Below are 27,058 nucleotides of genomic sequence, written 5' to 3'. Positions count from 1 at the left end.
AAAGTCAAACTGGAGAGGGGCTAAAGTTTAATGTTGCCAGTGCGAGCGAGGATGTGGGCTCATGTCTCCTCCGTGCCCTTGTGTTTTCTTTTAACCCCCCACATTCACAAATATCTTGTGTTAGTCTGGTTAGGGGAATCTGAAAACAGCACTAAAAAGAGCCGTTTCAGGGTCACTGACAGTGACAACAGTCTGACTCATTGTGCCATAAGGACAATGGCTTCATGTATTTCACTGAGAGGGCGGAACATCCAGAAAATAAAACATAATTACACAGGGCTTCCTAAAAAATTAGTCAAGGCCTCGAGTCAATAGACTCTTAGTTTGGAAGTATCCGGCGATGAGAAATATTTAAGAAGAGGCTGACGACTGTCTGCTGACATTTTCTCTTCCTGAGTGCAATATTGTGCTTTGTTTCAGTCTCAATTAAACTTTCCCTCAAACTTATCAACCCTATTTATTATGGTTAATATAAAAAAAATATTACTACATGTAGTGTATGGAATAACATGGAAGGTTATATAGATCTTCATTGCCAAAATACTGAATATTGTGGATAATTTATTTATACAGAAATGTCATGTTTGTATTTCTGCTGCCAGTGATGGACACATAATGGTCCAAACATATGTTGGATTTCATGAAATTATTGCTTTAGTATCAAGGGGCGGCCGTCGGGTCATTGTTATAAACTGACAGACATGAGAATAAAAACCTGCAGCAAGATAAATAAAAACTTTATTTGATTCCGTATCAGTACAGTCAGTGAGTTTAAATATCTCACTCCTGCCGTCAGCGGTGACGTCGTTCTGGAGGAATTTGGCTAAATATTGTATTTCACAAAGACAGAAGCCACTTATGTTTCTGGAAGTAAAATATAATGCCTGGGATTTTTTTTTCTTCTTCCTTTGTGTGTGTGTGTGCATGCATGAATGCATTTAGTGTGATGTCTGTGTGTATGTGTGTGTGTGTGTGTGTTTTAATGCTCACTTATTCGCTGCAGGTGGGCCTGCTGTTAAGAGGAAGCTTTCACCCTCTGTGCCAGAAAACTGACAAGTAAATAACTTTTCAATAGTCGGGAACACACAACCTCACGTTCTCACTCTGACCGACCGTCCTGCAGTGTAAAAAAAAAAATACACACACACACACACACACAAAAAACAACAAAGAGGAAAAGAAAGAAAAGCATGGTTCTTATAATAAAGCAATTGCAGCTGGTAAGAACCGGGGACACTTTTCTCATCGCGCTTGTGGCCGAAGCTCGAACCACGACCATCTAAACATGCCGATGGAAATATAAAACACACTATATTCCATCTTTATTTACAGCGGTTAGAGACTTCCTGGACCTACAGTAGAGATAAAAAACAAAAAGACAATGCTCAGGCTCATAGAGTGTGCTTTGTGATGAATCCCACACACATACAGTTACCAGCTAAGCCTATATACACACACTTCATAGTTCATTATTGATTGGAGTTGTAGAAATGACAAACACAAACCACACGGCCGGCCGTCAGTGAGGATTATGACTTCACAAGGTCAGTACCTCACATACAGTACAGCACGTATACACTGACTGCTGAGAAGAGCTCAGACAGAAGTAGACTGTTCCAGCAGGTTGAAAATTCGGCTAAGTGATCATTAAGTCTGGTTCACTGGCATGAAGCGTGCTGCTGACATACGGAGAAAGGCTTCAAAGTAATTAGATATTTGTTCCGACTGTATTAGATGAAACCTTAACTGTCGTAAAGTCAATTTATCTCTTCGCTTCGCCCCCCCCCCAGAGAGACGGTCAGTTTTCAGCTTGAGCGTGAGCCAGGCTTCTCGGAGCATGAACATTACATCAGACGTAGAAGTATGGACACCTTTCAGCCTGATGGACTTAATTTGAAATGCAGTCATGTAAAATGGAGCGGATTCTTTTCTTTTTCTTCCCTCCACCCCTCCCCAACCTCTCACACGCATGTACTGGTATATGTGCATGTGTCCACCATGTGTGCATATTCGCTGTATGAATATGTTTGTACAGTATGCACACACATTGTATGGCCTATGGTGTCACTTTGTATATGTGAGTGGGAGTGGGAGTCCAGTTCAGCCAACACTAGTTATTTAGAATTAAAAGATTATTAACACCTGAAAGATTATTTATAATAGATCTCCAAGGACTGTTGCGCTATGCACTGTGTAAAGAAAGATAGTGTCATAATTTAACTTTCTCTTTTAAATATAATGAATAACAAATAATAAACAGATGATAATAAATCAATATAATCGTCCTGTTATAAATTATGGGTCAATTTCTAATGCTAATATAGTGCAGTGCATGTGTTTTTCATTCATCCCACTATTTCAACATGAGAGTAAGAGATTCTGAAATATGTGCCAATTTCATGTCACCAATGTGAAACCATATGTAGCTAAGAACAATGATCAAAACATGGAAACTGGACTGAAATATGAGGGAACAATCCACAAGAAAACTGACAAATAAAACAAATAAATTGCACTGCATTCAATTAAATTGCATTTTAAAAGGCTTATTAAAGAAATGCTTGATTGATAAAAGCAGTGATAGATCACGTAAAACCCTTTATTCCTGACAGGATGTTGATAATGTCAGATTTTATATGTGTAAACTGTGAATAAATATTCATATTGTATTGTGCACATGGAAAGTTATTGCAGTGGCATCACACAAGGCCCCTGTAGATGAGTTTAGTGTCTATAATAATATTGAATCAGGTTGATTTTTCGTTCCAGGCTGTTTAACGTTTCCAGTCTCGGCTCTAAACAACTTGCTCCACAGATCAGGTTTGCCTTTCTTAAATAGTTGCACACATGGAAACAGGATTTACAGATACCTCACTTACCTAAAGACAACAGCTGTAGCTGTAAAGCAACACCTTTCCACTCATCTCCCAGAGATTACTACATGTAGGCTGACCACCCCTCCAAAACCTGCAAGTCAAGGCTGCACCATGTCCCAAACACAAATCTGTTGGACAAACAGAGACAAAATGAGAATTAATTTGAATAAATCTTATAATATTTTACATTTTAGTCTTTATTTATTTAAGCTTATCAGACCTGATATTAGCCGTGACCTGTCCTAAGACCAGGAGACATTAACCAGAAGTAGGTCTAATCGATCTTAAGTGTTTTTAAACAGTTTCATACAGAAACCACAGAGTTGGCTGCAGCAGCACAATCGTCCGACTATGAGCTGCCCTTGATGAACCATTGCGAATGAAGCGTAAAATTGTGCCCTCTCCGCCCCAGTGCCATCACTCATGGGCTATATTCATATCCAAATTGCATTAATGTCATGTGTTAACCCCCCCCCAACCCCCTACCACCACCTCTCCCCCCCTCCCACGCCCCTATTTTGCAAAAAAAATCTTTCTCTTTTTTTTCTCCTTGCAGATAATAAGCGACCTAACTCGTTCATGTCATCAGCATAATCACTGGGGAGAGGTCCTGAAAGCCAGGAGCTCCAGTCTAGTGGGTCTCGCATCATCCTCCGAGGAAAAGACGGGTTTGTGTAGCTCTCTCTCAAACCTGCGGGGGAGTTTGGAGTGTTTGGTCAACGATAGTGGTTCCTGGAAAAGATCTGAATCGTTTTATAACCAGACCCAGCTGCGGTCTGGTGTGCGCTGCAGTCAGTCTCTCTCTGCGTGCATGTGCATGTGTGTTTGTGTGCGTGTGTGTTCATCTGTATGATGTAGAGGGAGAGGAAGGGGCGTCTGCGCTTCCCTTTCCAAGACAGAGAGAGAGAGAGAGAGAGAGAAAGAGAAGGAGAGAGAGAGAGAAAGAGAAGGAGAGAGAGAGAGAAGTTTGGTATTTTTCCTCCCTTGACTCTTTTTTTAGGCATGAACGCCGAGACCTGCGTTTCATACAGCGATATGACATCCATGGATTCATATTATAGCTCCTCTGCAGCGCAAGGTAGGGATCACCAGACGGACCACTTTAGGACATTCCCAGCCTCTGACACCAAATACAGCCCCACTGCCTTCCTGCCCAACAAAGGTCAGGCTTACGGAGAAAAGTCCCGGAGCCCCTTCCAGCAGCAGCAGCAGCAGGAGTGCCAGTCATTGGATGCCGCCGCAGCTGGGCAAGGCACTTTCAGTAAATACCACCTGTTTATGCAGAGGTCGTCTTGCAAAACACCCCCGGAGGACGGCAAACTGCACCAGGAGAGGGGACACAACGGAGCGCTCATCCCGTGCTATGGTGAGTGGAGCAGCAGAGACACTAAATGTCACCAAAATAACTACCAACAAACACAAACTGTTACTGTTATAGACTATAGTTATCTGCAATCTCTGATTTAAGGTTATAGGATGTTGTTGTTCTCTCCGAGCTGCAGCTTTTTAGTCTATAGTGTCTTTAGTGATCTAGTTGTACCACATGGGCAGATAAAGTGTGAAGCTGTCAGTCATCGCTCATTTCTCCGCTCGTTCCCACCAAATCCGCAGATTCAGCCTCAGCGGTTTGGACGTTTCTATCGCCAATAATGGCACGTGATGATGCACAAACTGGCCCCCGAGCTCAGACTTGCGCTGTTTGGTGTTTAGTGCTTAGTTGTTTGTTTATTTTTTTTGGTGAAAAATATGCAGGTTTGACTCCTCCAGGTGTTGTTTTGTATCTTCTTCTGAGATGGTTAAACCTCATTCGTGCGTAAAAAAAGGCACCCGGAGCCTCCAGGACGTCGCAGCTCGTCACGACTTGTGCGTAACACAAGTGGAGAAGAGACATACTAATCTTCCCGACTATCAAATTGTCCCTTTGGCCATCAAAATTAAATTAGGGGGTTGCGTTTAATGCGATAATCTGCATTACAATCCTCAATATTGGAGGCGAGTTGGACAATTGAATTAACAGGTTTTCGGATGGCGCAAATAGTGAGCTCCAAACTGATAATATTTTCATTTCATTGCGCGGCCCGATTGGCTCCAATTAGATTTAATTGCGTGGGGACTCTGCTGTAATGGGTGAATGATGAGGGTGTAAATAAAACTTTGACCCTCATTAGGCACGCGGCCACTTTGAAGCCACTGCATCGATTCTTGCTTCTGTTTTTGTTTTTATTTTTCCTCCACATGAGAAGATTTTAAATCTGGAAAAAAAAAAAAAAAAAAAAAACACGGTTCATGTGGAGATGTGTCATCCAGAGAGAGGCTTTGGGTAAATTAAAACGTGGACAAATTGAATTAAGCTGCTTTGCGCTCAACTACATCCCTGCATGCTCATAAAGAAGAACACACACACTACACTACACTACACACACACACACACACTACACACAAAGAGTTGTGTACAGTATTTACAAGTTAAGACAGTGTAACTCTCCATATTTTTCAGCTTTGGAGAAAAAAAAGTGACAGAAATCAACAACCTGACAAACAAACAAAACAAAAACAGACAGACAGACAAGGATTTTTCAGTGAGTTGCAGTGTAAAGACTGGTGGTGGTGGTGGTGGAGGAACGTGGCATCATCATCATTACCATCATCATTATGTCCATGTGGTTTGCTGACAGCAACTTTTTTTTTTATCATTAAATCCTGTAAAACACACAACATGTTGTACTTTTAATTTAGACTCGTCTTAAATTAAAACTGTGTGTTGAACTCCGAGCTGGAAGCAGCACCGCGGCCTGGAGATGTTTTAGTTTTGAGAGTCTGTGCAGAAGAGAGAGACCGGAGGAGTCTGTGAGTCTCTGAGGTGGAGAAGGGAAAGAAAATTTGATCTCGAATCATCTAAAAATAAATAAACAGGATTTTTTTTTTTCATAATAAAATAGAAACTGGATGAGTAACATTTTGGATGAGACGTGTTTTGATGCGCAGGAGGAACACGGGCCCACAACATCTGTTCAAAATCACGTTTTCAACTAGATTCAAAGTGACGTGAACGCGCACAAGAATGAGCAGCGACTTCAAAAAGAACAAATGAAATGAAACAATATTAAAAGAGAATAATAATAATAATATTAATAATAAAAACGCTCCTTCGATGCGGAGCCAGAATCTCGTCCTTTCACGCGTGAAGTCTGAACTTTTGTGTTTTAAAGTCTCGGCCGCTTGTCCATCAGTGTTACAGTGAAGAGCTCGGTGGAAGTAGTTAAAGGATGTTTTGACAGTTTCTGGATGTCGGCCTGCTGAAAAAACCTCCACTGCTCCAACATGTCGGAGATCAGTGTGTTTTATTTATTCATTTATTTTAAAAGCTCATAGCCTACTCTTCTTTTTTTTATTATGGCTGTTAGGGTTTATTAGGTAATAAGTAAAAAAAAAAACCTAAAGGTCAGGCCCGGTGAATCCAGTTGAAATAAAACATTATACTATGTTGTAAATAAGCCACAATTACTGGGCTGTGACGTCAGCTTCACTTTTTCTGTCCAAACGAGTTATTATGATCATTTTTATTATTTTTAAAATAAGATCCTCCAAAAAATCTCCTATTTCTTTCTTTCTTTCTTTTTTTTTCCTCAGGATTTTCTTTTTATTTAAATATGAAGCTGATGTTGATGCGCATGAGGATAAAAATATTCCTTTATTAGTCCCAGGAGGGCAAATAAATAATTAATACATAAGTTGTTGATTTAAATTACATTTAATTTCGGTTCTGGACTGACATTAATATCTCAGCATCAGTGTAGATTTTTATAATCAGCAAAGAGGTGACGTAATTAAGAAACCCATCTCTGCGCTTTAGACGCTCAAACACAAATGATCCTATTTTTTTGTTTGTAGCATTAAAATGTTGAATCGCCTCCGAAAATAATTTGACCTTTTAATAAATTAAAAATCAAATTCGCATTCAAAGGGCCTCGTGCATCGATCGTGCAGCTGAAGCTTATGGGATTTTTTTTTTTTTTGCGGACTGGATGAAACTTGGTTGAGTCTGGTGATTATCACTGACTGAAGGCTCCGGTTCATCTTTTTACTGACTGGACATAAATTGAAGGCAGCAGTAAAATATGCTGAATTTACTAGCTGAGGAGAAAAATGATAAACGATTCCTGATGTTTTTATTGGAAAATGCTGCAGTGTTTTACTTCCTGGCTCGCTTCTTTTTTTTTTTTTTTTACTATCCGACTGAGGATACGTTTCAAATTGTCAAACATTTTGTTTTGTTTTTATAAATTGGTGATTGATCCGACCTCCCTCTTCAGTGAAAAGGTGATGTGATCATGACTGGTCTCAGATCGGCGTGAAGCTGCCATCTATCACCGATAAACGTTTTGGGCCAGGAACAGCAGAATTGAGCAATAAACACTTGGATGCATTAGAGTCACTACAATACACAGTGATACTGTTTTGTTTTGTTTTGTTTTACTCAACACACTTGCCAATCATCGTGCAACGTGAAATCAACAAGGCAGCTGTTGGAGCGTGGACAAGCTGCAGCATCAAGGCTGAGTGACACCGAGAGAAAACGTGGAGAAGTGAAGTGTTTTGTAATCTGCCCTATAAAAACAATACAGGCCCATGTCAGAGGCAGCAAAACTAATAGAGGACAAACTGAGAATAATAATAAAAAATCTGAGCAGATTTTTTAGAGAAAAATAATATAATAAAAAATGATTGCACTCAAATATGTATTTAAAGTATTAATGAGCAAAATGTAAGTAACATGCAAACTGTTATAGTTTTTCATATTTAGCCACTCAGTATAGTTTTATACCAGTAGTGTCTTAACCTACAACTTAACATTGTAAAATGTATTTTGCATTTAAAATATTCATCTGTAACGTGTGTTATAACTACGGCTGTCAGTTAAATGTAAATTCATCTAAGAGACATCTCTCTAAAATGTTGCATAAACGTCTCGTATCTCACAGATGGATTTAATTTACCTTCCACCAGTGAGAATACATGTTCTGAGGTGCAGAGAGAGAGAGAGAAAAAAAAGACCAACAGAGTGCACGGTGACAAATATCCAAATGTAGATTCAAACTCAAGCTCATCTGGAGAGGAACTTGCTTGATTGAAACAATAAGGTCCCGTCCCTCCAACCCCCCCGAGGATGATTCCACCTCAGCCACCTACATTCAGCCTTTTGTGAACCTCCAGAGACAGCGCACTTCCTCTTCTGATATGTCCGTGTCTTCTCTTCAGTGTCTGAGGGTGCTGACCTTTAGCTCGGCTTTCCTGCCCTCGCCTGTTTGGAGAGAGGAGGCCGAGTTCCCCCTGCAAGCACACAGCAGAGAAAATCCATTCGAAACCCCCATTTAAAAAAAGAAAAAAGAAAAGAAAGAAAGAAAGTCTCTGGTGTCAAAGCAGGGCTCGCTGCAACATTTGGAGTCCAGTTTTACACAGTAAACATTTAACTGCAGAGACAGAGGGATGTTATTTTGTCGTACAGGCCCGAGATTGTGTCTTTTATCACTTCTTTACAGCGTAGTGACACTGTTGAACCTTTGACACGCTGCTGCTGGTGTAATCTGAAGACAGAAAAAGGTTGTGGTTTACTCCAGCCTGAGCTAGAAGTTGTGTTTTTGGGGGCAAAGCGATGAATTTGATCCACTTCTTCTTCGGGCCTTGGTACTATACACTAATCCCCCCCTGCAGAAGCAGTGGAGGGCAATTATCAGGATTCAGGTGTGATTACAAAATGAAGATCTCCTCTTTTGTCTTTTTTTCTTTTCTTTTCTTGTTGCTTTAACTCAACACAACCTTTTGAGCCGTCCGTAATGGCCGTCTGCTCTGATTGGTTTGGAGCTGGGAGTAATGGGAACCAGCCACGCAGCCCCAGACAACTGAGGCACACTTCAGCAAGTCGGTGACATGAGTGGAGGTGACAAGGACTCAGGATCATTTTACCATTTAGCTTAAAGTTTGGCAGGGCAATTTACATTAGGCTCAGTTTGCATGGCCGAGTGAGAGCAACAGGGCAAAAAAAAAAAAAAGGCTCATGCAGTCCAAGGCTTCCTTTGGTCTCTTTGTCACCGCGTCATGTGGAATGAAGACTGATACAGACGACTGAAAACCAGAGACTCAGGTTTTCTTTTTGTGTTATATGTTGGTTTAGCCGTTGTCTTTTTTAATTATTATTCTTTTCACTGCACATTACATTTTCATTTCTACAGTATATTTGCATTTTTTTGTACATGTTCGACATAATGGCTGACTTTCAGGTTGTGTTTTCTGATGTGTTACCAGTTGTTGAGCAAAGTGACTGATATTTCAAAAGGTACTGCAAGGTGGAATTTAAAAAAAAACAAACTCTGATAGCTTTGAAAAGTTGATTAATAACTTCAATGATTGCTTATTTAAATCAGAATGTATCTCAACTATTATCCTACAGGACATAAATAAGAGTTTCCAGCAGCGACTTAACTTATTTTGTCCAATGTTGATTATGCAACACTGACAGAATCTAATTGCACACGTAGGCCAACAAAATCACCTTAGTACATTATGTTTCACTGGAAGCCGATTGTCTTGAAGCTTTACAAAGGGTTTATGTCTGGTGGACAGTCGGGGCTTCAGACAATAAGATGTTGTTGTTGGTGAGCGAACAGCTGCAGGTCTATTTCTGTTGTTAGACCAGTATAATTTCTTATGAATCCACAGTATTGTTGCAGTGGAAATTGGCTGCGTGTTGTGTTCTCTGCTGTTTGAATATTGAGCTTTTCAGCTCCAAGGAAGAAGTGATTGTGTATGTTGTTGACTGGATTTGCCAGTAATGTATTTTTTTTTCCATTTTTCATTTTATTTACACACATAGGTTTTCACTTACAGATTTTATGTTCATTTTCTATCAAACAGACTAAAATATACGATGAAGGAAATTCTGTTTTGCTCCGAAGATCTGAGGAAAATATTTGGAAAGGAGGAGTGAGACAGAGTGAGTGTGAGCAGAGTGATTTATCTGTTTTCAACGACTTGTTGAATCACGGTCTATGAATTCTGCTCAACCTGCTGCAACAGATAACGGCTCTGCTCAGTCAGTGTTGCTGAATAGCAAAGTGAATGGCATCATCACAAAGGAGAAGCTTTGGTTAAAACAGTAACAGACTGATATTTACTGAGGTGCTGTATCACTGGGATGTGAGTGAGTGAGTGAGTGAGTGTGTGTATTGTCCCAAAACGTTTCGACGAATGCACCTGACACCGCGCCGAGCGAGCGTAGTGTGAAGCTATTCATAGTCGTGTTATTTGTACTTCCAAAATACACAAGGTTCGATTTCAGGAACAGAGGGTGGAATAAGTAATAAGAGCTTTACTTCGAATTACGGCTGATATATTTTCTCCCGAAAACAATATGACAGAGAGAGCGATCATCTGAAACGCAGCTCCTGTCAGATGCACAGACAGATCGGCTCACTGTTTGGAAGTCTGCACCACATCTTCACTGTTTGGTTCACGTTCAGCTCCACAAAGGCTCGACCTGCTGAAACGAAGCTGCTGAATGAACCTGGTGAACGTTGGTGAGTGCTCAGCAGCTCCAGAGCCATATTTCCATATTTCCCTCAGGAGTTGGACCAACATCAGAGCTAAAACAGAGCAGAGTGATGAACACTGCATTTACATTTTCGTCCCGTGGGCCAGACACATGCATGGCAGCAAATTAATGATCATGTTACTCCATTGTTGGACTTGTCAAATAAGTAATTGTAAAAAATATCAACTTGAAAGGTGATGAATCGTGCGCTCAACACTTGATTCTGCTGCCCCCAAGTGGCCGAGGGATCTGCAAATGCTGCTCACTAAAGCAGCATTACAACTAATTAGTTTAATCTGGAGCAAATCACCAGCCTTAATCAACCGATCATGGTTTTCATGTTAAAATTTAATCAATAAAGCAACTAGAATGATCACATTAGAATAAAAACCACAACAATATTTTCTTACACTTGTTTTAAAGCACTTATCTTGTTCCTCTCTATCACTGATCCTCATGTTGGTCCATTTATGGAGTCAATCATGTGGCAAAACCAAAGGGAATGGGAAATAACTCCAAATATACTATGGATTGGATCATATCACTCTTCTTGTCCAGCCTACACAGCAGCATCAGGCCTCAGTGTCTCAGCCGGGGCTCCGTCTGCGCCCGCCAAGCGAGACTTAAGAGTTATCCACTGTTCAAAGCCCCATATTACATCCCAATCCACAGTTTAAGTCAGTAAAACAAACCCCAAAAACACGTTCAAATAAATAGTTTGCCCACACATTTCCCCTCCGCTGCTCTCTGCGTTTAGCCAGACTAAAGTCTACTTTTCTTTCTTACTTTCTCTTTCCATCTCCTCAACTCTTTCCTCTCTTTCTCCCCACTGTTTGCATCTTCCTCCATTTCCAATAATCTCTTTTTCACTTTGAGCAACATGTTGTTAATCTCTCCTAGTTGCCGTGCGGTGTAATTTATAGTGTTTCCTCTTAACACTGTGAGCTGACCCCAGTCATCCCAGTCAATAAAGAGGCACGGATGGTGCCCCGTCGCTTTACGGCCAGTTAAATTACACTTTGATGTCGCCCCCTCGTTTTCAACTGTGAATTAATAGCCGTCCGCGCTGAACGTCTGACCCAGAAGAACGTCGACTTCGGTGCCGATATCCACACGGGAATAATCCCAATCAATCTATTTAAAATGTGTTGCAGTGGAAGCCAACAGCAACACAGGGCCTGCTGCGTCAAAAAACATACCCAACTGTTGCATGGGAAAACTTGAGCCTTGTATACAAATGAATGTGTTGTTCCGTAGTCAGGAGGAAATATGTGCATGATATTAAGTGAAAATTGCTGCTCAGCTTGTTCTGAAGCACTTTTTTTTTTTTTTTGCATGGTTTCATTTCTGCAGAGCTTTTCTCTGTGCCCACCACACAGAGCTGCAGACGTTCCTCTCCTCCCTGTGCACAGTAATTGGAACAGATGCCGACTTTTGGATCCACGGCAGAGAAAATAGAACATTCTGTGGTTGCAACTCAAAACATTTTGCATGGCATATTCATCTAGAAAAAAACAGAAGGGGTTGTGGTGTGTGACTTTGCTGGATTATTGGACACTAGATGCAGAAGAGGTGCAGGTGTAGGCTGAAATTGTGTCTTGTTTAAAGGGATAGTTCAACATTTTGGCAAATTGGCCCATTGCAATAATCCCTATAGTTTTAGCAGTAGGTCGTTACCTTTAATTGTCGGTGCAAGCTGTTTTAGATCGGCGGAGCAGAGCCGCGAGCTGCTCAGAGCTACGCTACGGAGGCTCATGGGAATTCTTGGTTTCCCTCATCAAACTCAACAAATACACAATCCAACAACTCCAAAACGCTCTGGTGGACAAGTTGTGAGTTGCACATTCACCACGCTATGAGATAATAACACAACGTTACCACACAGAGTTGTTTTAGAGGTAAATTCATGCAAAACCGCTGATGCACGTTCCTGTCAGGGGCAGTTTTTCAGCAAGCAGTCTCTGCGTTTGCCTCTCAAACAAAGCGTAGCTCTGAGCAGCTCGCGGCTCTGCTCCGCCGATCTAAAACAGCTTGCACCGACAATTAAAGGTAACGACCTACTGCTAAAACTATAGGGGTTATGGCAATGGGCCAATTTGCCAAAATGTTGGACTATCCCCATTAATAGAAGAAAAAAGCCGATTGTGCTCATGAACACCGAGATGGAGGTTTTTTTAATGCAGCACATGTTTTTCACTGTCGCTCCTTCCTGCCTCTTTTGTCCTTTTTGCTGAGATTATATCCTGACAGCCATTGTTTGCAATGAGACTTTCTTAAGTTCATCATACATATGGCGCTCTCTGCAGGAGGGCCTATTGCCATTCACCTTGGGCAGTGTTGGAGCCTCGCAGCTACAGCAGATCGCATGGATAACAAGCAGAAGATTGTCACAATATCCCACTCCTGCCAAAAAAACATCAGTGACATGCAATATAAACAATGGCCTTTGATCAGTGAGAGGCCTCATGATTTCAAACAGTCTGACAGCTCTCGCCTTGTGGGGCCTGTGGGTGCTGGCCAGGGAAATATGATGAAATAACTAGGCAGTATTTACAGTGGGATAAAACCCATTTGCTCCCTTCAAAACCAAACAGGATGTGCTCGTCATGGACAGTGAGGCAATGCTGCGGGCGTCGAGACCCCCGGCAAGTGGTCTGCCACCAAAACATGGCTCCTCAGCCCGGGTCCATTTCCAGCGCCGTTGGCCAAACATCTCAAGAAATTAGAAACCAGTTAACTCACTGGGTCTCACAGAGCTGCGCTGCATCTGGTCCTGTTGCACCGTCGTCCTACAAAATCTGCACTGTGTGTTGTACGCAAACCCCAACCGGTGGGAGATTATACTCGGTTCTCTGCAAGAATTAATTAAAATAAAAACAGCAGCTTCATACGACACCGTGCCGCTGCAAAAACAGCAAATCTCACAGAGGTTCATGCGCCGCTCCAAACCTCAGCGCTTCATGTGCATGCTGCATGAGAAAGCAGCTGCAGGCTACAACCAGGCCACCCTGGGATCATTATAGTAGTGAACTCGACAAAAACTGTATTCCAAGGTAAACTAAAGTCTGAGTCTGCAACAAAGAAAGGTTTACACCGCTGTTGGGTTTCTCTAACAAACTCTCACATTATTGAAATCCATTACTTTCTCATACTTGATGCACTTGACAGATATCAAGCTATCTGCTCACCCCACCTTGCGGCGCATTACCCAACATGGCTGTGACTTCAGGGTCACCGAGTGTACAGTATGTGTGTGTGTGTGATCGCTGCTGACTGAGTGCTGAGAATTGCACATGGAGCTCACACGAACACACACTCGTCCCGGTTCTAACCTGACAAAATCGTAGGATGAGCGGAGACGACCTCGCTCCTGAAAATAACCTCAACTCAGATGGTGCAGAGGAGCAGGAAGGTGCAGCACAGTCACCACCAGACTGAGAAAGAGCAGGCCTCACTATCAGTGAGATGGCAGCACGTGCAATAAACACTTTGAGCTATCACATCGTCAATGACAGGAAGGTATATTGATCCAATGATGTGTGTGTGTGTGTGCAAACTGGTTGGTTCAGCGACGGGGCTGCAGCAGCAGGGCGAAACGAGCTGCCAGTTTAGACAAGAACACTGGCAGAGACATGGCTGTGGAAATTTATGATCAGAGAGCTGCCTGAGGTTTTACAGCTAAGCTGCAGCCATGAAGCAAGCAAGTGTGCTGGTGACAGAGAGAGAGAGCACACAGATGAATCTTTTTCATTTTTGCACGGCTACAAATTATTACTCCCTTGAAAACGACTTGTGGCGGTCTCGCTGCCAGGTGACTCCGGACTCTGATGATAGACTTCAACCACCACATGCAAGACTGATAAACAGAGTCTGAGTGGAAGTGAGTGAATCGTGTGTGTTTGTGTGTGCGTGTGTGGCAGAGTTTGAGGAGGATATACAGCAGAAAAGAAAAGAAAGAAGAAAAAAAGGCTGCAACTTTCTGTCAGCCTCAAATTATGGGCAGGGTGTCTAATCCCCGGCACTCACAGAATGATCTATGAAGTACAACAAGTTGATCCTGTGTGCAGCCAGTGATCCAGGCCTCCATTAATAACGCAGGGAGAGATAGGCAAAAAAAAAAGAAAGAAAGAAATCAACACACGTACTCAGCGGTGCATGCCAGATTTTAAGATTTCACAACTGTGACAGAATTTCCTCACAAAGAGCAAGAAAATTCCTTTGTTCCACCCCGTCACACCCTGTGAGTTATTACTGATCCTACAAATGCACAAACTCTCAGGGAAACGCTGCCAAAAGCCTGTGACTGAATATTAAAGCTCATATATTGAAGAGACAAGAGGCTCAGCAAGTGTTGATGTTTGCTTTTTGCTCCAGCAGAAGTTCATTATGGTTTAAGATATTATTCATTAAAAAAACAGGTGCATTTTTCTGTGAATGTGAAATTTTTTAAACTATGTTTCCCAAAAGCTTTACAAAGAAAACTGTTGGAGAAGTTTTGCAAAAAGCCAGTTTCAATGGGATCCTTTAAGTCTGTATAATATTAACTGCTTTACCCTTGTTCTTTATTGTCTTACTCATCTGGAGATTCGACGCACATGACTGAAATCTGTAACTGCGCAGCCTAAGTCGTGAAGAGGAGCAGTAGATCATAATGCACATTTATCTCATTGTATTTTTATATGCTGTCTGCTCTGTGTCTTATAGCCAAGTTATAACAGCACTTCTTGCTCAACTTCATGTAATGACTTTCATACTTCCCTTTATTTTCACCTTCATCTCCAGTTCGAGGCTAACAACTTCACACAGATCTGTTTTTTTCTTTTATTCCCGCCCTTTCAATCCTGATTAAATTATAAAAACATGAACCTCTTAAACATTTTCATCTCCTCCCCTGTCTCTCTAGGTAAAGATAGCTCAGGTCTGACAGACTCTGAATTGGCGCCGGACTCTGACGCACCGGGAATGGACACCAGTTACCTGTCTGTGAAGGATCAAGGTGTCAAAGCGGCCTCCGACAGGCTGCCGGGCACCGACCTATCGAGCCCTCTGGACAAGGCCGATGGCGGCGAGAGCAACAAAGGCAAGAAGAGACGCAACCGCACGACTTTCACGAGCTACCAGCTGGAAGAGCTGGAAAAGGTTTTCCAGAAGACGCACTATCCTGACGTTTACGCTCGGGAGCAGCTCGCACTGAGGACGGACCTGACCGAAGCTCGAGTGCAGGTAAGGCTAAACAGGATGAAAGAAAAAACTAAACAACAGATGGTGGTTAATTTAAAAAGTTCTTATTTACAGTAACGGTCTAATGGTTGCAAAAACCCCCTCATGCGAGCACATGCCTGGCCTATCGATGAGTTTTGTTTTTAAAAAAGAGCTCTTCATCATCACACTGCAGAACAGGCGATGTTTGAACAACACAACCTCATGGATCCTTCAACATCTGCAGCGCTGCAGAGATAACGTCACTCACAGAACAACATGAGAGATTTATCTGGTAATGTGGGAGTCAGGGGGGGGGAGAGAGTGGGGGAGTGGGAGCCAACAGAGGCCAGGGGGCCCAGGGGGAGCTGAGGTTTGAGCTGCCTGGGCCTCATATGTGCAAGTTCTACGAGAGCAGGCTTTCATCAGCGACTCGTTCTACTCTGCTGTGTTTTCCAAAGGGGGGGATCGTTTCAGTGGCCTTTCTGAATTCCCTTCAGCTGGTGGGATAGTCTGGCCTGAGGTGTACACAACGTCTCGGACTGAAACCCCTCCGGTGGTGGTGGTGGTGGTGGTGACCCCTCTGGCCCGTTTTTGCATACAAACCGGTCACGGCTGCTGCTGTAATGCATTCCAACACCGGCGGACAGAGATAGAGAGACAGACCTCCACCATGTCTGCATGTGTGTGGTGTATGTGGATTGTATGTGAGCACCATGGACTTACCAAAGCCCCTGGATTTTCTATGTTATTCTTTCATTAACATCCTGTCCAGGCAAGAATGCGTCCCTGCCGTGGTCTCCGGGGTAGGTGTGAGATCCTTCCCATGGGCTTTGAGCCGTTTTGAAGCGTGCAGCTAGCGTACTCTAGTTTTCACATTGCACCGATGCAAACATACGACTTAATCAGCTGTGCATGGGATGAGATAAAGGGATGGATTAAAAACCGATCGTCTACTACACGATGAGCTGGAAGAGTGACCAGAAAAGCGAGTGAAGCACAGGAAGTCTGTGCAGCCGCGGGGTTATAACTCAACCCTGAGTCTCTGAAGGTATGCTGCTCTGCTGCGCTGCTCCTACCATCACAGACCTGGCTGCTTCAGATGGATGCAGCTTTACAGAGCTGGGCTCTCCCAGCGGACCTCTTAAACACTCAAGTTAAAAAGATAAAAGACACGAGATGCCTTGTCAGTCAGAGAACAGGGCTCTGTAGACTCTGGTCAGGTCATTCACACGCAAACGCACTCACAGCTCATGAATTCTGCGTCTGGAGCAAAAAAAAAAAAAAAAGTTTAGAAAAATCCTTTACTACTGTTGAAAAGTTTGCTTTAGGTTGTAAAATTGACAAGCAGTTTTTTATTTAAATGCAAAAACAGTGCAATTGTGAGGAGTGCAACGTTATACCTCCTCACACACACACACACACACACACACACACACACACACACTAAAAAAACAGCTTTCAGTTGAAAAACGTAAGGGTCTGGAGTTGTTTGCTTTTTCAGTCTCTGGGTTTCAAAGGGAGAAAGTAAGTTCAGATCTGAGTCATATGGACTACAGATACATGTGGAGGTCAGGGGTCAGGGGTCGAGGGTTTCAAAAACACCACATCTCTCAGATTTTGCCGTTCTGTCAGTCCAGAGAGCTCAGAGAGCCAAGATGGCATCGGACATGTGGAGCTCGCCAGGCAAACACAGATGTCAATACGAGTTTATGGATCCAAACAGCCAACAAAGGGCGAAATAGGAGGAAAACCTGATTTGACCAAGAGAGGGACAGAGGAGACGACAAAGAGAGGACCAGTCCTGAACTGCAGAAATCCTAAATCATTAAAGGAGGAAATTTCTTATTTCTCTGATTAGTGATGAACCATGAGGCCATTTTTAAGAAGCAGCTGAACATTTGCTTTGATAAAATATCGTCTAGTCTGGTGTTGCATCTATTCCATATATTGGCTATAGGAAAAAATGTCATCATCAAAAATGTTGCCGATTAAGTTTAAATAATTTCACGGGTTGAAAAAGTACTCAGTTATCCCTTGATTCAAATTTGTAGATTTGTATTGTAAGTAGAAACCTTAATGTATTTGGACTGTTAGACTAAGAAAACAAGTAGCCTATCATACAGATGTCACCTCGAGGTGTGTTAAATATTCTGTTTTTTTTTGTTATAACATTAATATGAAAAACATTGTTAGCATTTGTCAAATTTCCAGATACACTTATCTTAACTTATTAGATGTTGCATAATATTTGAGATGTTTACAAACCTTGAATATACAAGTGCTAGGATTGAAATACTGTAAATCTAAAAGCTTTGTATAGCGCAACACAAAGAAATAGTAGGATATAAGTCCAGTCTGAGTACAACCCATTGCCACTCAACATAAGGTAGACACAGGTATCAAATTCTCTGATTTCTTTTTGTCTTCATGTCTTGGACCTTTAGGCCTAATTGACACTAGAAATGATGAAATAACGTGGTGGAGAACTACATTTACCAAACAACAACACTGGTCAGGGGTGTTTCCATGATATTATTAGTGCTTTGGGGGTGTTGGAAAACCGAAGCCAGGCTCAGCCGTGGATTTCTGCTTGCTTAGGTATGGAAGCTGACATGAGTGACAGCAGAGGCGGGTTATCAATCCTCTGAGCCGGTCTCTCACTTCAAAGTGTTTTCAGCCCCATACAGCTCTCCTGCAGGGGCCAGTTTGGCATTTCTCTGCTCTTTCTCTCTGGGGCTGTAACATAAATAAAGCCTCATTGAAAGTCCACCAGCTACTTAAGCTGTCAAGGTCTTTACCAATTACTGTCACAACGCAGTGTGTGCAACACAAAAATATGTTCTCCCGGTATAATAGCCAACAGACTCTGTGAAAGGCAGAATGGGCAGATCACAGTTGTTGGTGGCACTGTATATTAACACCTCAAAAAACAGCTCTTAATGAAAATGCTGATTCTTGAGAACCAGGACAAAATATATACTGCACGTAAACATATGAGTGAAAATTTCTTTCACTGTTACAGTTTCTCCATTATCAAATCATCAGGCTTTACCAAACATACAGTGTAGATGCTGAGCAGCATATAGTGTAAACTTCTGATGGGATGGATATTGTATAGGCTAGTCACCCTATTAATATAGAACCACTGTCTACAAATCTGAAATATGACCACAACAATGATCTATTATCTACACATACACATATACAAATGAAAACTGCTCAAATGTCCCAGATTTGGGATTTTAGAGCATGACAGGTTGCAGTTTTTGAGGAACAGAGATATCAAATACACTATATTTTCATTTTAATGCAGTGTTGTTTCATTGTACAATTGATTTTAGAAAAAGAAATTAAAGAAGTAAGTTTGAGCTTTAAGGAATTAATTAATTGAAACAAAAAAATCTAAATCTAAAAACACCATCAGTGACCAATCAACTCAGACACTTTTGGTTTAGAAAATAAAAAGAGTTATTTTATTAGATTGAAATAATTACTTATTTACATTCAAAACTAACCTTTTTAACCATCTAATAAAAAATGATAGTAAAAATATTTCAAAACCTTTCATTAATTCAAAATGATAGTTAGCCAAAAACAGGCCTATATTGAAGTTTACCTTTTTCCTCAAATTTAATATGTTTTGGTCCAAGGTTTTGGTCATCTTCTAAAAGAAATCACTAAACAAAAAGCTGCATTTTAGGAGAAACACAGTGATCTGGTATGGGGCTGCATATTTGAGATAAGACATGCAGAGGATGATGTATGAAAACATCAGTGTGCTTCTTTAATTTAGAAGGAGACCGCATCTCAAATCTGGAGCTGAAGGCCTCAGGAAATTAAAAAGGAAAATGCAAACAAACCAAAGTTATAATCCTCCCTCTCACATTTCAACTTCCCATATTTCCTTGATAGATTTAAAGTGAAGTGTGCCAGCAAAGAGCAGATACATGAAATACAAAAAATCATATCAGAGGAAGTCAGACAGAAAAAGTTTTTCATGATCAGTCCAGTCAGGTAGTAGGAGTTAATCAGACAGAAAAGCATGACAGGTGACGTCAAGGCAAATGTATTTAGATTACGTTCACACACTCATGCTACTTCAAACACATTTCTTCAAGAAAAAACAGTGTCAGGTTCAGAAATTATTGCAGAAAATGACTTTACACACACAACACAAACCTAAGATGGATGCGATTGTTTACATTTTGTTCAGGAGCCTAAAGTGAAGTGTGCAGTAGAGGTTTACAAGCCATTTCCCTATTTGTCTTTATAATTTCATATCAGTCATGTATCAGTTTGCCATTTTTAACAGAAACTTTGATTTCTATCCACACTGTAGAGATTTGGAGGGGAGTGCTTGTCTAGCAAAATCATAGATACTGTCAGTATATCTATGTAGCAACATTAGCAACTTTTAGCCAACGTACTTTAACCTGTTGCCAAGGAAACATGATTTGATATTTGACATTCTATCACCATAGTTACTTACATTTCGAGGAGAGAGGTGATTGAAGGCGGCCTGATAGACATGATGAAGGCGGCTCCTGGTAAAGATGTGTCTGTTGGCGGCTTGTAGGTAGGAACCTCCATCTTGGTAAAAAAGACAGGCCAGTTTTTGGTTCCATGTTCGGACTGGGAAAGAAATTGGTCTTTGGCGTCTTGGCCGAATATCATAAATAACACTGTATGCTAACGTTAGTGTGGTGTGGACCCGTTGTCAAGCTCTGGTCGGTTTCAGCCGCGCAGGTGGTTTCTTTCCCCACCTGCGCCATTTTGAATATGGGCGGTGCATAGCTGCAGGTAGGGTAAAACCAGAGCGATAGATATAACATGTTATATCTATCGCTCTGGGTAAAACAGGAGGCACTTAGCATGCATTACGTTACTACCATGCTACTATGTTTTTATTAGGGCGCGGTTTTAAACTAGCTTTGACAGTTCAGTATTAGAAACTATCTCCATCCATTCGCTCATTCCCGATGCCCACCCACACTCATGCTGAACAGGTACGACCTCTGAAGTAAACTGCGCATGCCTGAGCAGGTGTAAACAGGAAGCAGATTTGTTTATTCTGTGTGCAGGAAATATTACAAGCGAGGAACAGTTATAATATGGATAGCTTTTAAATGTAGAATCTAACTACACAATAGCTGCTGGGAAATGCAAAAAGACATGGAGCAACTAGACTATTTAAATCTTCATTTCCAAAGTGCTCTCTTTTTTCCTGTTAAAACTATGGAGTTCTAGGTCCAGTTCTATGGATGCCATAACATAGCGTAACTAAAGTTTTAAAATGAAAATGTAGCAGATGTGCTGCCAGACCAGGTATCAAAATGGATTACAGCGAATAGTAGTGACTTCTCTGTTCTGGATGCCATTACTCCACTGTATATTTACATTGAAAATAGTAGTTTGCTGCCATTGTACATGTTTCTTATCTTGTTTGCAGAATCCTTTGACGATTTACGATGGTGCACTGTCTAAAACCATCTTGTCCACATCTAATATTTTAATTCACAAGCTCAGGTGGATTCCAGACCTGTACAGGCCTACCGTGCAAGATGAAAGTGACGATCCCATGCTTCCCTCAGATGAAATCACAAATGGTGCTGCCTGTCCTATAATACTCTTCCTCTGTCCCTCCAGGTGTGGTTCCAGAACCGAAGGGCAAAGTGGAGAAAGAGGGAGCGTTTTGGTCAGATGCAGCAGGTCCGAACACACTTCTCTACTGCTTATGAGCTTCCTCTTCTGACACGTCCTGAGAACTACGCACAGGTACAGAATGAGCACTACACTACAGCCATAAGACAATAATAGACAATATTTTTTTATTCTGTGAGTAATACACAAGTAATAATTTCTAGATACTTGTTATAAACTTGGACAAATTTTTCTTGGGAAACAATGGGTTAATAATAATGGAACAGGAAATGGACTCACATGTTTTCTTACAATGGTATCTGGGTAGGCTATTAAATCAGTGATTCCTCCTGCAGGACCTTCGGTGGCTGTACTGTAACCGAAGGCCCGTGCAATTCAAGTCAATGTGGGCATGAATTTGAGTTTGACAGGTGTCTTAGATTTTCTTAACCCAAACATAAAGTCAACATGACAGGATTAATCTATTGTTTTATGGTTTTGTTTTTATTCTGGCCTTTTAGGTTTTCGTCATTTCTACTTTCAGTCTATAAACTTGCGTGCATCAGCTCCCAATGATCATTCAATAGAATTAATCAGAGTTTATATCATTCCTTCAATTAAAAATTTCCTCGTAATGTTGGGAAACATCTTCATTTCCTTTATTGCCAAGTTTACCTTTGTCCTTGTTATACCATCTCTAAAGGCTTTTCTGGAGTTGTACACTTTTTCTTTAGCTTGGTAGAAACTCCCTGTAGTCTTCACTGCTTTCCAAGCCAATGTTTTCTCATTGTCTGTCTTTCGTGTTACCTTCAGCAGCTAATCTAGCACATAAACAAACCAATATAGAACGTCTCTCTGGCTCAGCATAAGATTAATTGCTTAAGAGTGTGTCTGATTAGACAAATAATGAGAGAGCCAGTGGCGTTAATGGTGAGTATTTATCACTCTTTAACATTGTTGATCTCCCATCGATATTTCAGATTCAGAACCCGTCTTGGATCGGCGGCGGCAGTGCAGCATCTCCTGTGCCCGGCTGTGTTGTGCCCTGCGACACAGTGACTCCCTGTATGACCCCTCACCCCCACTCTGCCAGCGGGGTGTCTGATTTTCTGGGTGTACCGAGCCCCGGAGGTCACGTGGGACAGGCTCACATGGGCAGCCTGTTTGGAGGATCCCCTGGCATGGCCGCAGGCATCAACACGTATGATCTGAACATGGACCCAGACCGCAAGTCCTCCAGTATCGCCACTTTGCGCATGAAGGCCAAAGAGCACAGTGCAGCCATATCTTGGGCCACATGATGTGTTGATATGTGATGGATGGGGGTGGGAGCCTTGTTGACCCCTGAAACTAAACATGGCATCATCATCATCATCATCATGAGGGGGCACTAAAATCTAAAAAATTCAGAAAGCAACAATGACTACCTTTATAAATGTTGCAATAAAATAATTATGCAAATATGCAGATGGATTAGGATTACTCAAAGATGAAACAGCAGGAGATTTGGTATAAGTGGCACAGCACCGCCATGTCTCTCAAACCCTCTGGTGGGAGGAAGTAACCACAGTTGGCGAGTGAGCTTTGCGGAAAGCCCAGTGGGAGGTGATGCTGTACTGTACAACAGGAGCTGCAGTGTATTACTGACAATAGGCAAAGGAAAATCTTAGGAAGGTTGAAGAGTTTCAAACAAATCCATGCACTTATTTGCTAAAAGACAGGAAATTCTGTTTGTACATTGCTTTCAGTGTCATTGTAGTTCTTTGTTCAGGTGCTGTTTTATTCTTACCGTGTTATTTAAATTTTGAGTGTTATTGTGTTTTTTTTTTCCTCCAGTCGATTTGTTGCTGGTTTTGATTTTACAATTAGCTCAGCAAGCATCCTTACAAAGAACAACCTGAAATTCAGATTTAGCTGTTGTTTGCAATGTACATATTATTTTAAGGCAGTCTTTATCAGCATTAACCCAACTTAAGTTATGCTGGTGCCCAGACAAAGCTACAGAAAACTGTTTATATCCAGCATATCATTCAAATTATGAAGCTTCTCAAATTCAACACAAATGTTTAAATAACCACCTCTTGGTTTGTATTTCAGAAAACTGAGAAGTGCTTTATCCATCTAGCATTTAAAAGTCAAAATGTGGTTTGTTTCAGTGTGGTTCAGGGTGAGAGATCCACCTGCCGCACTGAGTCAGCCTGCTGATGGCCAGAGAGAGGAAGGGATGGAGGAGGAAGTATGTGTGGGAGTATAAGAGGGGCACAGCAGGCCTGCTGGTCTCAGGGCTGAAGAGCCTGGGAGCGCCAGCCTCCAAACAGAGCCAGCTCTGTTTTTCAGGAGGACGGACTGTTAGTGGACATGACTGTGCCCTTTGCATTTCCAGTCTCAGGAGCTTCAGAGAGAGAAGTGCCTACTAGTCAGTCAGACTGCCAGAAATAACAGCGAAACCAGCAGCCTCCACCTTTGAAACAGAGGCGGCGGGTGGAGATTACACAGAGTGTGTTGACACTTTTGAACACTGAAAGGATGTCAGTGTTCAACAGCCTTTTCTGGACTTCGGCTGTCAAAGCTGACCAGTTAAATGCTCATGGCATCACTGGCATACGTGTTGTGTTTCTTTCTCCTTTTTCTGTCATTAGTCCTGTCAACACCAAACAAAGGAAGCCATCAACCAGATTCATGCAGAGTAACATCCACCAACTTCAGCAAGGATTAATTGCATCTCAATTTGGACGTGGCATCATGGACAACTAAGCACAGTGTTGAGAAAATATCAACTTCATCCTCATTCTTCAGACACCCTGAGGCTTTTGTTACCACAGACATGCCTCTCTTGATCATATGCACTCTTAACATATCTAAATGATGCCGAATAATGGTTTTCAATTGAGGCAGCAGGAAGAGTCAATGGGATTTCTATGGGAATGATGTTGCAGCTGACAAACTAGCACTGTGTACCTATTATTATCAGGTGGATGCAGTGGGCAACTGACCCTGGACCCCAAAAACCTCCAGATTCACTGTGTGTCAGCTGTTTGTTTGTTTTTTTGGTTGTTTTTTGGTCATTTGATAACTTGCATTTATTTGTGATTTTGCGCAGATGAGGTGCAATATCAGCTGGGTCCTGCATTATTATAGAAACCATGTGGCCTTATCTTGTAAAGGGGCTGTGTGTCAAAATTTTGTTCTAAAACCTTAATTATTATAATTTATACCTTGTCCACATTATATATAATCCTAAACCGAGCAGTGTTTAATCAAATAACTGCAACAAACGAACTGACAAACAGTCCAGTATAGGTGTACTGGTTGGTTTCTGTGTCTCTGGAGAAAAGACTGTGCTTATACTGTGCTCTTGAGTGGGACATGGAGACAATTGGGGCCCATTAGCAACTACTAACCTCTAAAAGGTGGATAGTTGCCAGAGTTTTGGACAGTTATAATTGTTCAGAGTAAGAGAGGATGCAATGATTATGCAGACGTAGAAGTGAGTTGGAGCAAGCCAGAGATTATATCTACATCCTCATATGATTTAAATATTCAAAGAGTAAACCCTGTGTTTTCCCCTGGTAACTGCCTCCACAAGTGACAGAAATAGAAGATGAGGGTTTCGGATGATGTTATTCATGTCCTTCCTTTGTTTGCAAAGCCTGATTTAGGCCCTTTAAGCATAACAAGGGTTTTGTGGTTCTGAAAGCAAACCCGATACCCTGTAGTACACCTTCAGGCGGAGAAACCATTGCTAATTCTCTAAACTGAACCACATTCACTGTCCTTCTGGGCAGGTAAGAGAGGCAGGGTGCAGGCTATGACCTGTCAGCGGAGCAGATCAGACCCGAACAGTCGTCCAAATCACATCCAGTTTCGCTCTCTGGTCCGATTCCAAGGCATGTGCATAATAATCCTGACTAAAAAAAAGAGCTCACATCTCAAAACTGAGAGGGTCTCCTTTCGCAAAATGTGGACTTGGGGCCCCCTCTGCTCTTGGCTGAGGGGTTGGACGGAGGGCGAAGCCGTGAGGGCGTCTGCTGTGTTCCGGTGTTCTGGGAAAAGAACAGTGCACACAGCTGCGCTCAGGGGGTAAATGCAAAACAAACATGCCTCACACATGCTTCCCCCTCAGCTGTCATGGCTCTGCTTTCAAAAAGATTCACCCCCACCTCCTCCTCCTCCTCCTCCTTCTCCTCCACCGCCTCCTCCTCATCGCCCGTCTCAGTGCACACATACACGTCGCACTGTCGCTCCCCCCTTTTTGTGGCGCACTTGTCCACCCCCCCTACTCCACATCGCAGGGTCCGAGGCGCAGCCACACGGCCAACCCAGGAAGGCTTTTTAATTAACACTGAGCCATGTGGAGGCTGTGCACTGCAGTATTGTGTGTCAGGACAGACAGGCCCGTCTGTCTTCTAGACTGTTACTCTGCTCACACACACATATACTGGCTTTCAGTAGCTCAGGTTTACATCATACACACTCACTGTTTTCACTCTTTTATGTGTGTTTAATATGTTTCTTTCAAACATCTCTAGTCACATCCTTCTCCACCAGGAACCACAGACACTGTATCTACCCTATAAAAACGGATAATGCAAGACTAGCTTTACATAAAAAGCCTCCTCCTCCTCCTCCTCCTCCTCTATGCTGCACGACTCTGTCTCTGAGTGATGATGTCATGGTCCCACTTTTCTCATTTTCTAATACTACTGAAGTCAGGCAACCAGTATAGGAGTAAATATATGATGAGTATTTGTGCCGTTGTGTGCATGTGCATTTTTGTGCATGCAAAATGAACTGAAGTGTTATAAAACTCTTGGAAATGTTACTAATTAGATGTTTTTGTTTTATTTTGTGAGACAATTTATCGAGCATTCAAAGCGTATCGCCTTTTTTTTCATTTGGTGGTACATGGTAAAATTGTATTTCAAAAGTTGTGTTTGAACATTGTTTTGTTTTTTTCTTGATATGTTAATTCTTATGAGTTCAAAAGGTTTTCTCATGTTTTTTTTTCTCGTGGCTTCAAGCTGTCTTTTGAAATGAGTGTATGAATTTACTAATTCTTGTTACATTTTGTGTGATTAAAGTACAATAAGTTATTGCACTTCTACTCAGAATCAGTATTTGTCATTTAACTTGTTATAATACACGTAGAACACGCAATATATACTGTGACAGTTGCCCCCCCCTCCACCTCCCCAAGACAATCAAGACTAATCCGTATTTCGATATCACTCAAGTCACTCCTAGTTTCAATAAAAGCCCTTTAAGTCGTCAGCTAATGTCACTGGTTGGTCAGGACTTGTGATTATCTTGTCTGCTGACGTTAAAAACACAGTGAATACACTGTGTGTTGTTGCGATGCTCCACCCTGCCAAAATATTGTGTCATCCCTGTAGTCACATTCTGAAATCCCCACGCATTTCACTGCCTTTGAAGGAACACGAGTGCTGAAACGAGATCGCAGAACCCGCAAGAGTATCACACTAATTGAGGTTGACAAAAATACGAACTGCGCCCTTTTGAACTGCTGACATTGAACAGGGTGGATTAGGCAGCGTATATTAACAACAGGTGACAGCTAGCTGGAGGGGAACAGTGGATCGGCCGTGTCATGGAGGCACTAGCTCTGGATGGTCACAGATCGGAGTAAAAGCAGACATGAAAAAGGGAAGAAGGGGCCTGACTTCGTCTTCCTCCCATCTGAATTGCATGTAAACGAGGGTAAAAAGAAAAAAAAAAACATAAAAACTGTGAG

General features: G+C 41.9%; 1 protein-coding gene across 1 annotated transcript; it reads left to right on the top strand.

The window, feature by feature from the left end:
• The first annotated feature begins 3,544 nt into the window (after positions 1 to 3,544).
• alx4a (ALX homeobox 4a) lies at positions 3,545 to 25,710 on the top strand. The gene is made up of 4 exons (XM_085759928.1): positions 3,545 to 4,242; positions 15,368 to 15,687; positions 21,313 to 21,441; positions 22,287 to 25,710. Exons 1-4 carry the CDS (start codon positions 3,879 to 3,881, stop codon positions 22,605 to 22,607), a joined length of 1,134 nt encoding a protein of 377 aa, XP_085616054.1. The 5' UTR covers positions 3,545 to 3,878; the 3' UTR covers positions 22,608 to 25,710.
• The last annotated feature ends 1,348 nt before the right edge of the window (positions 25,711 to 27,058 follow it).

This window comes from Trachurus japonicus, chromosome 3 (assembly GCF_045865225.1).
Source record: "Trachurus japonicus isolate A0001 chromosome 3, Traja_1.0".
NCBI lineage: Eukaryota > Metazoa > Chordata > Actinopteri > Carangiformes > Carangidae > Trachurus > Trachurus japonicus.
The sequence above is the reverse complement of the archived record's forward strand: the minus strand, read 5'-3'. Positions and strand labels throughout refer to the sequence as shown.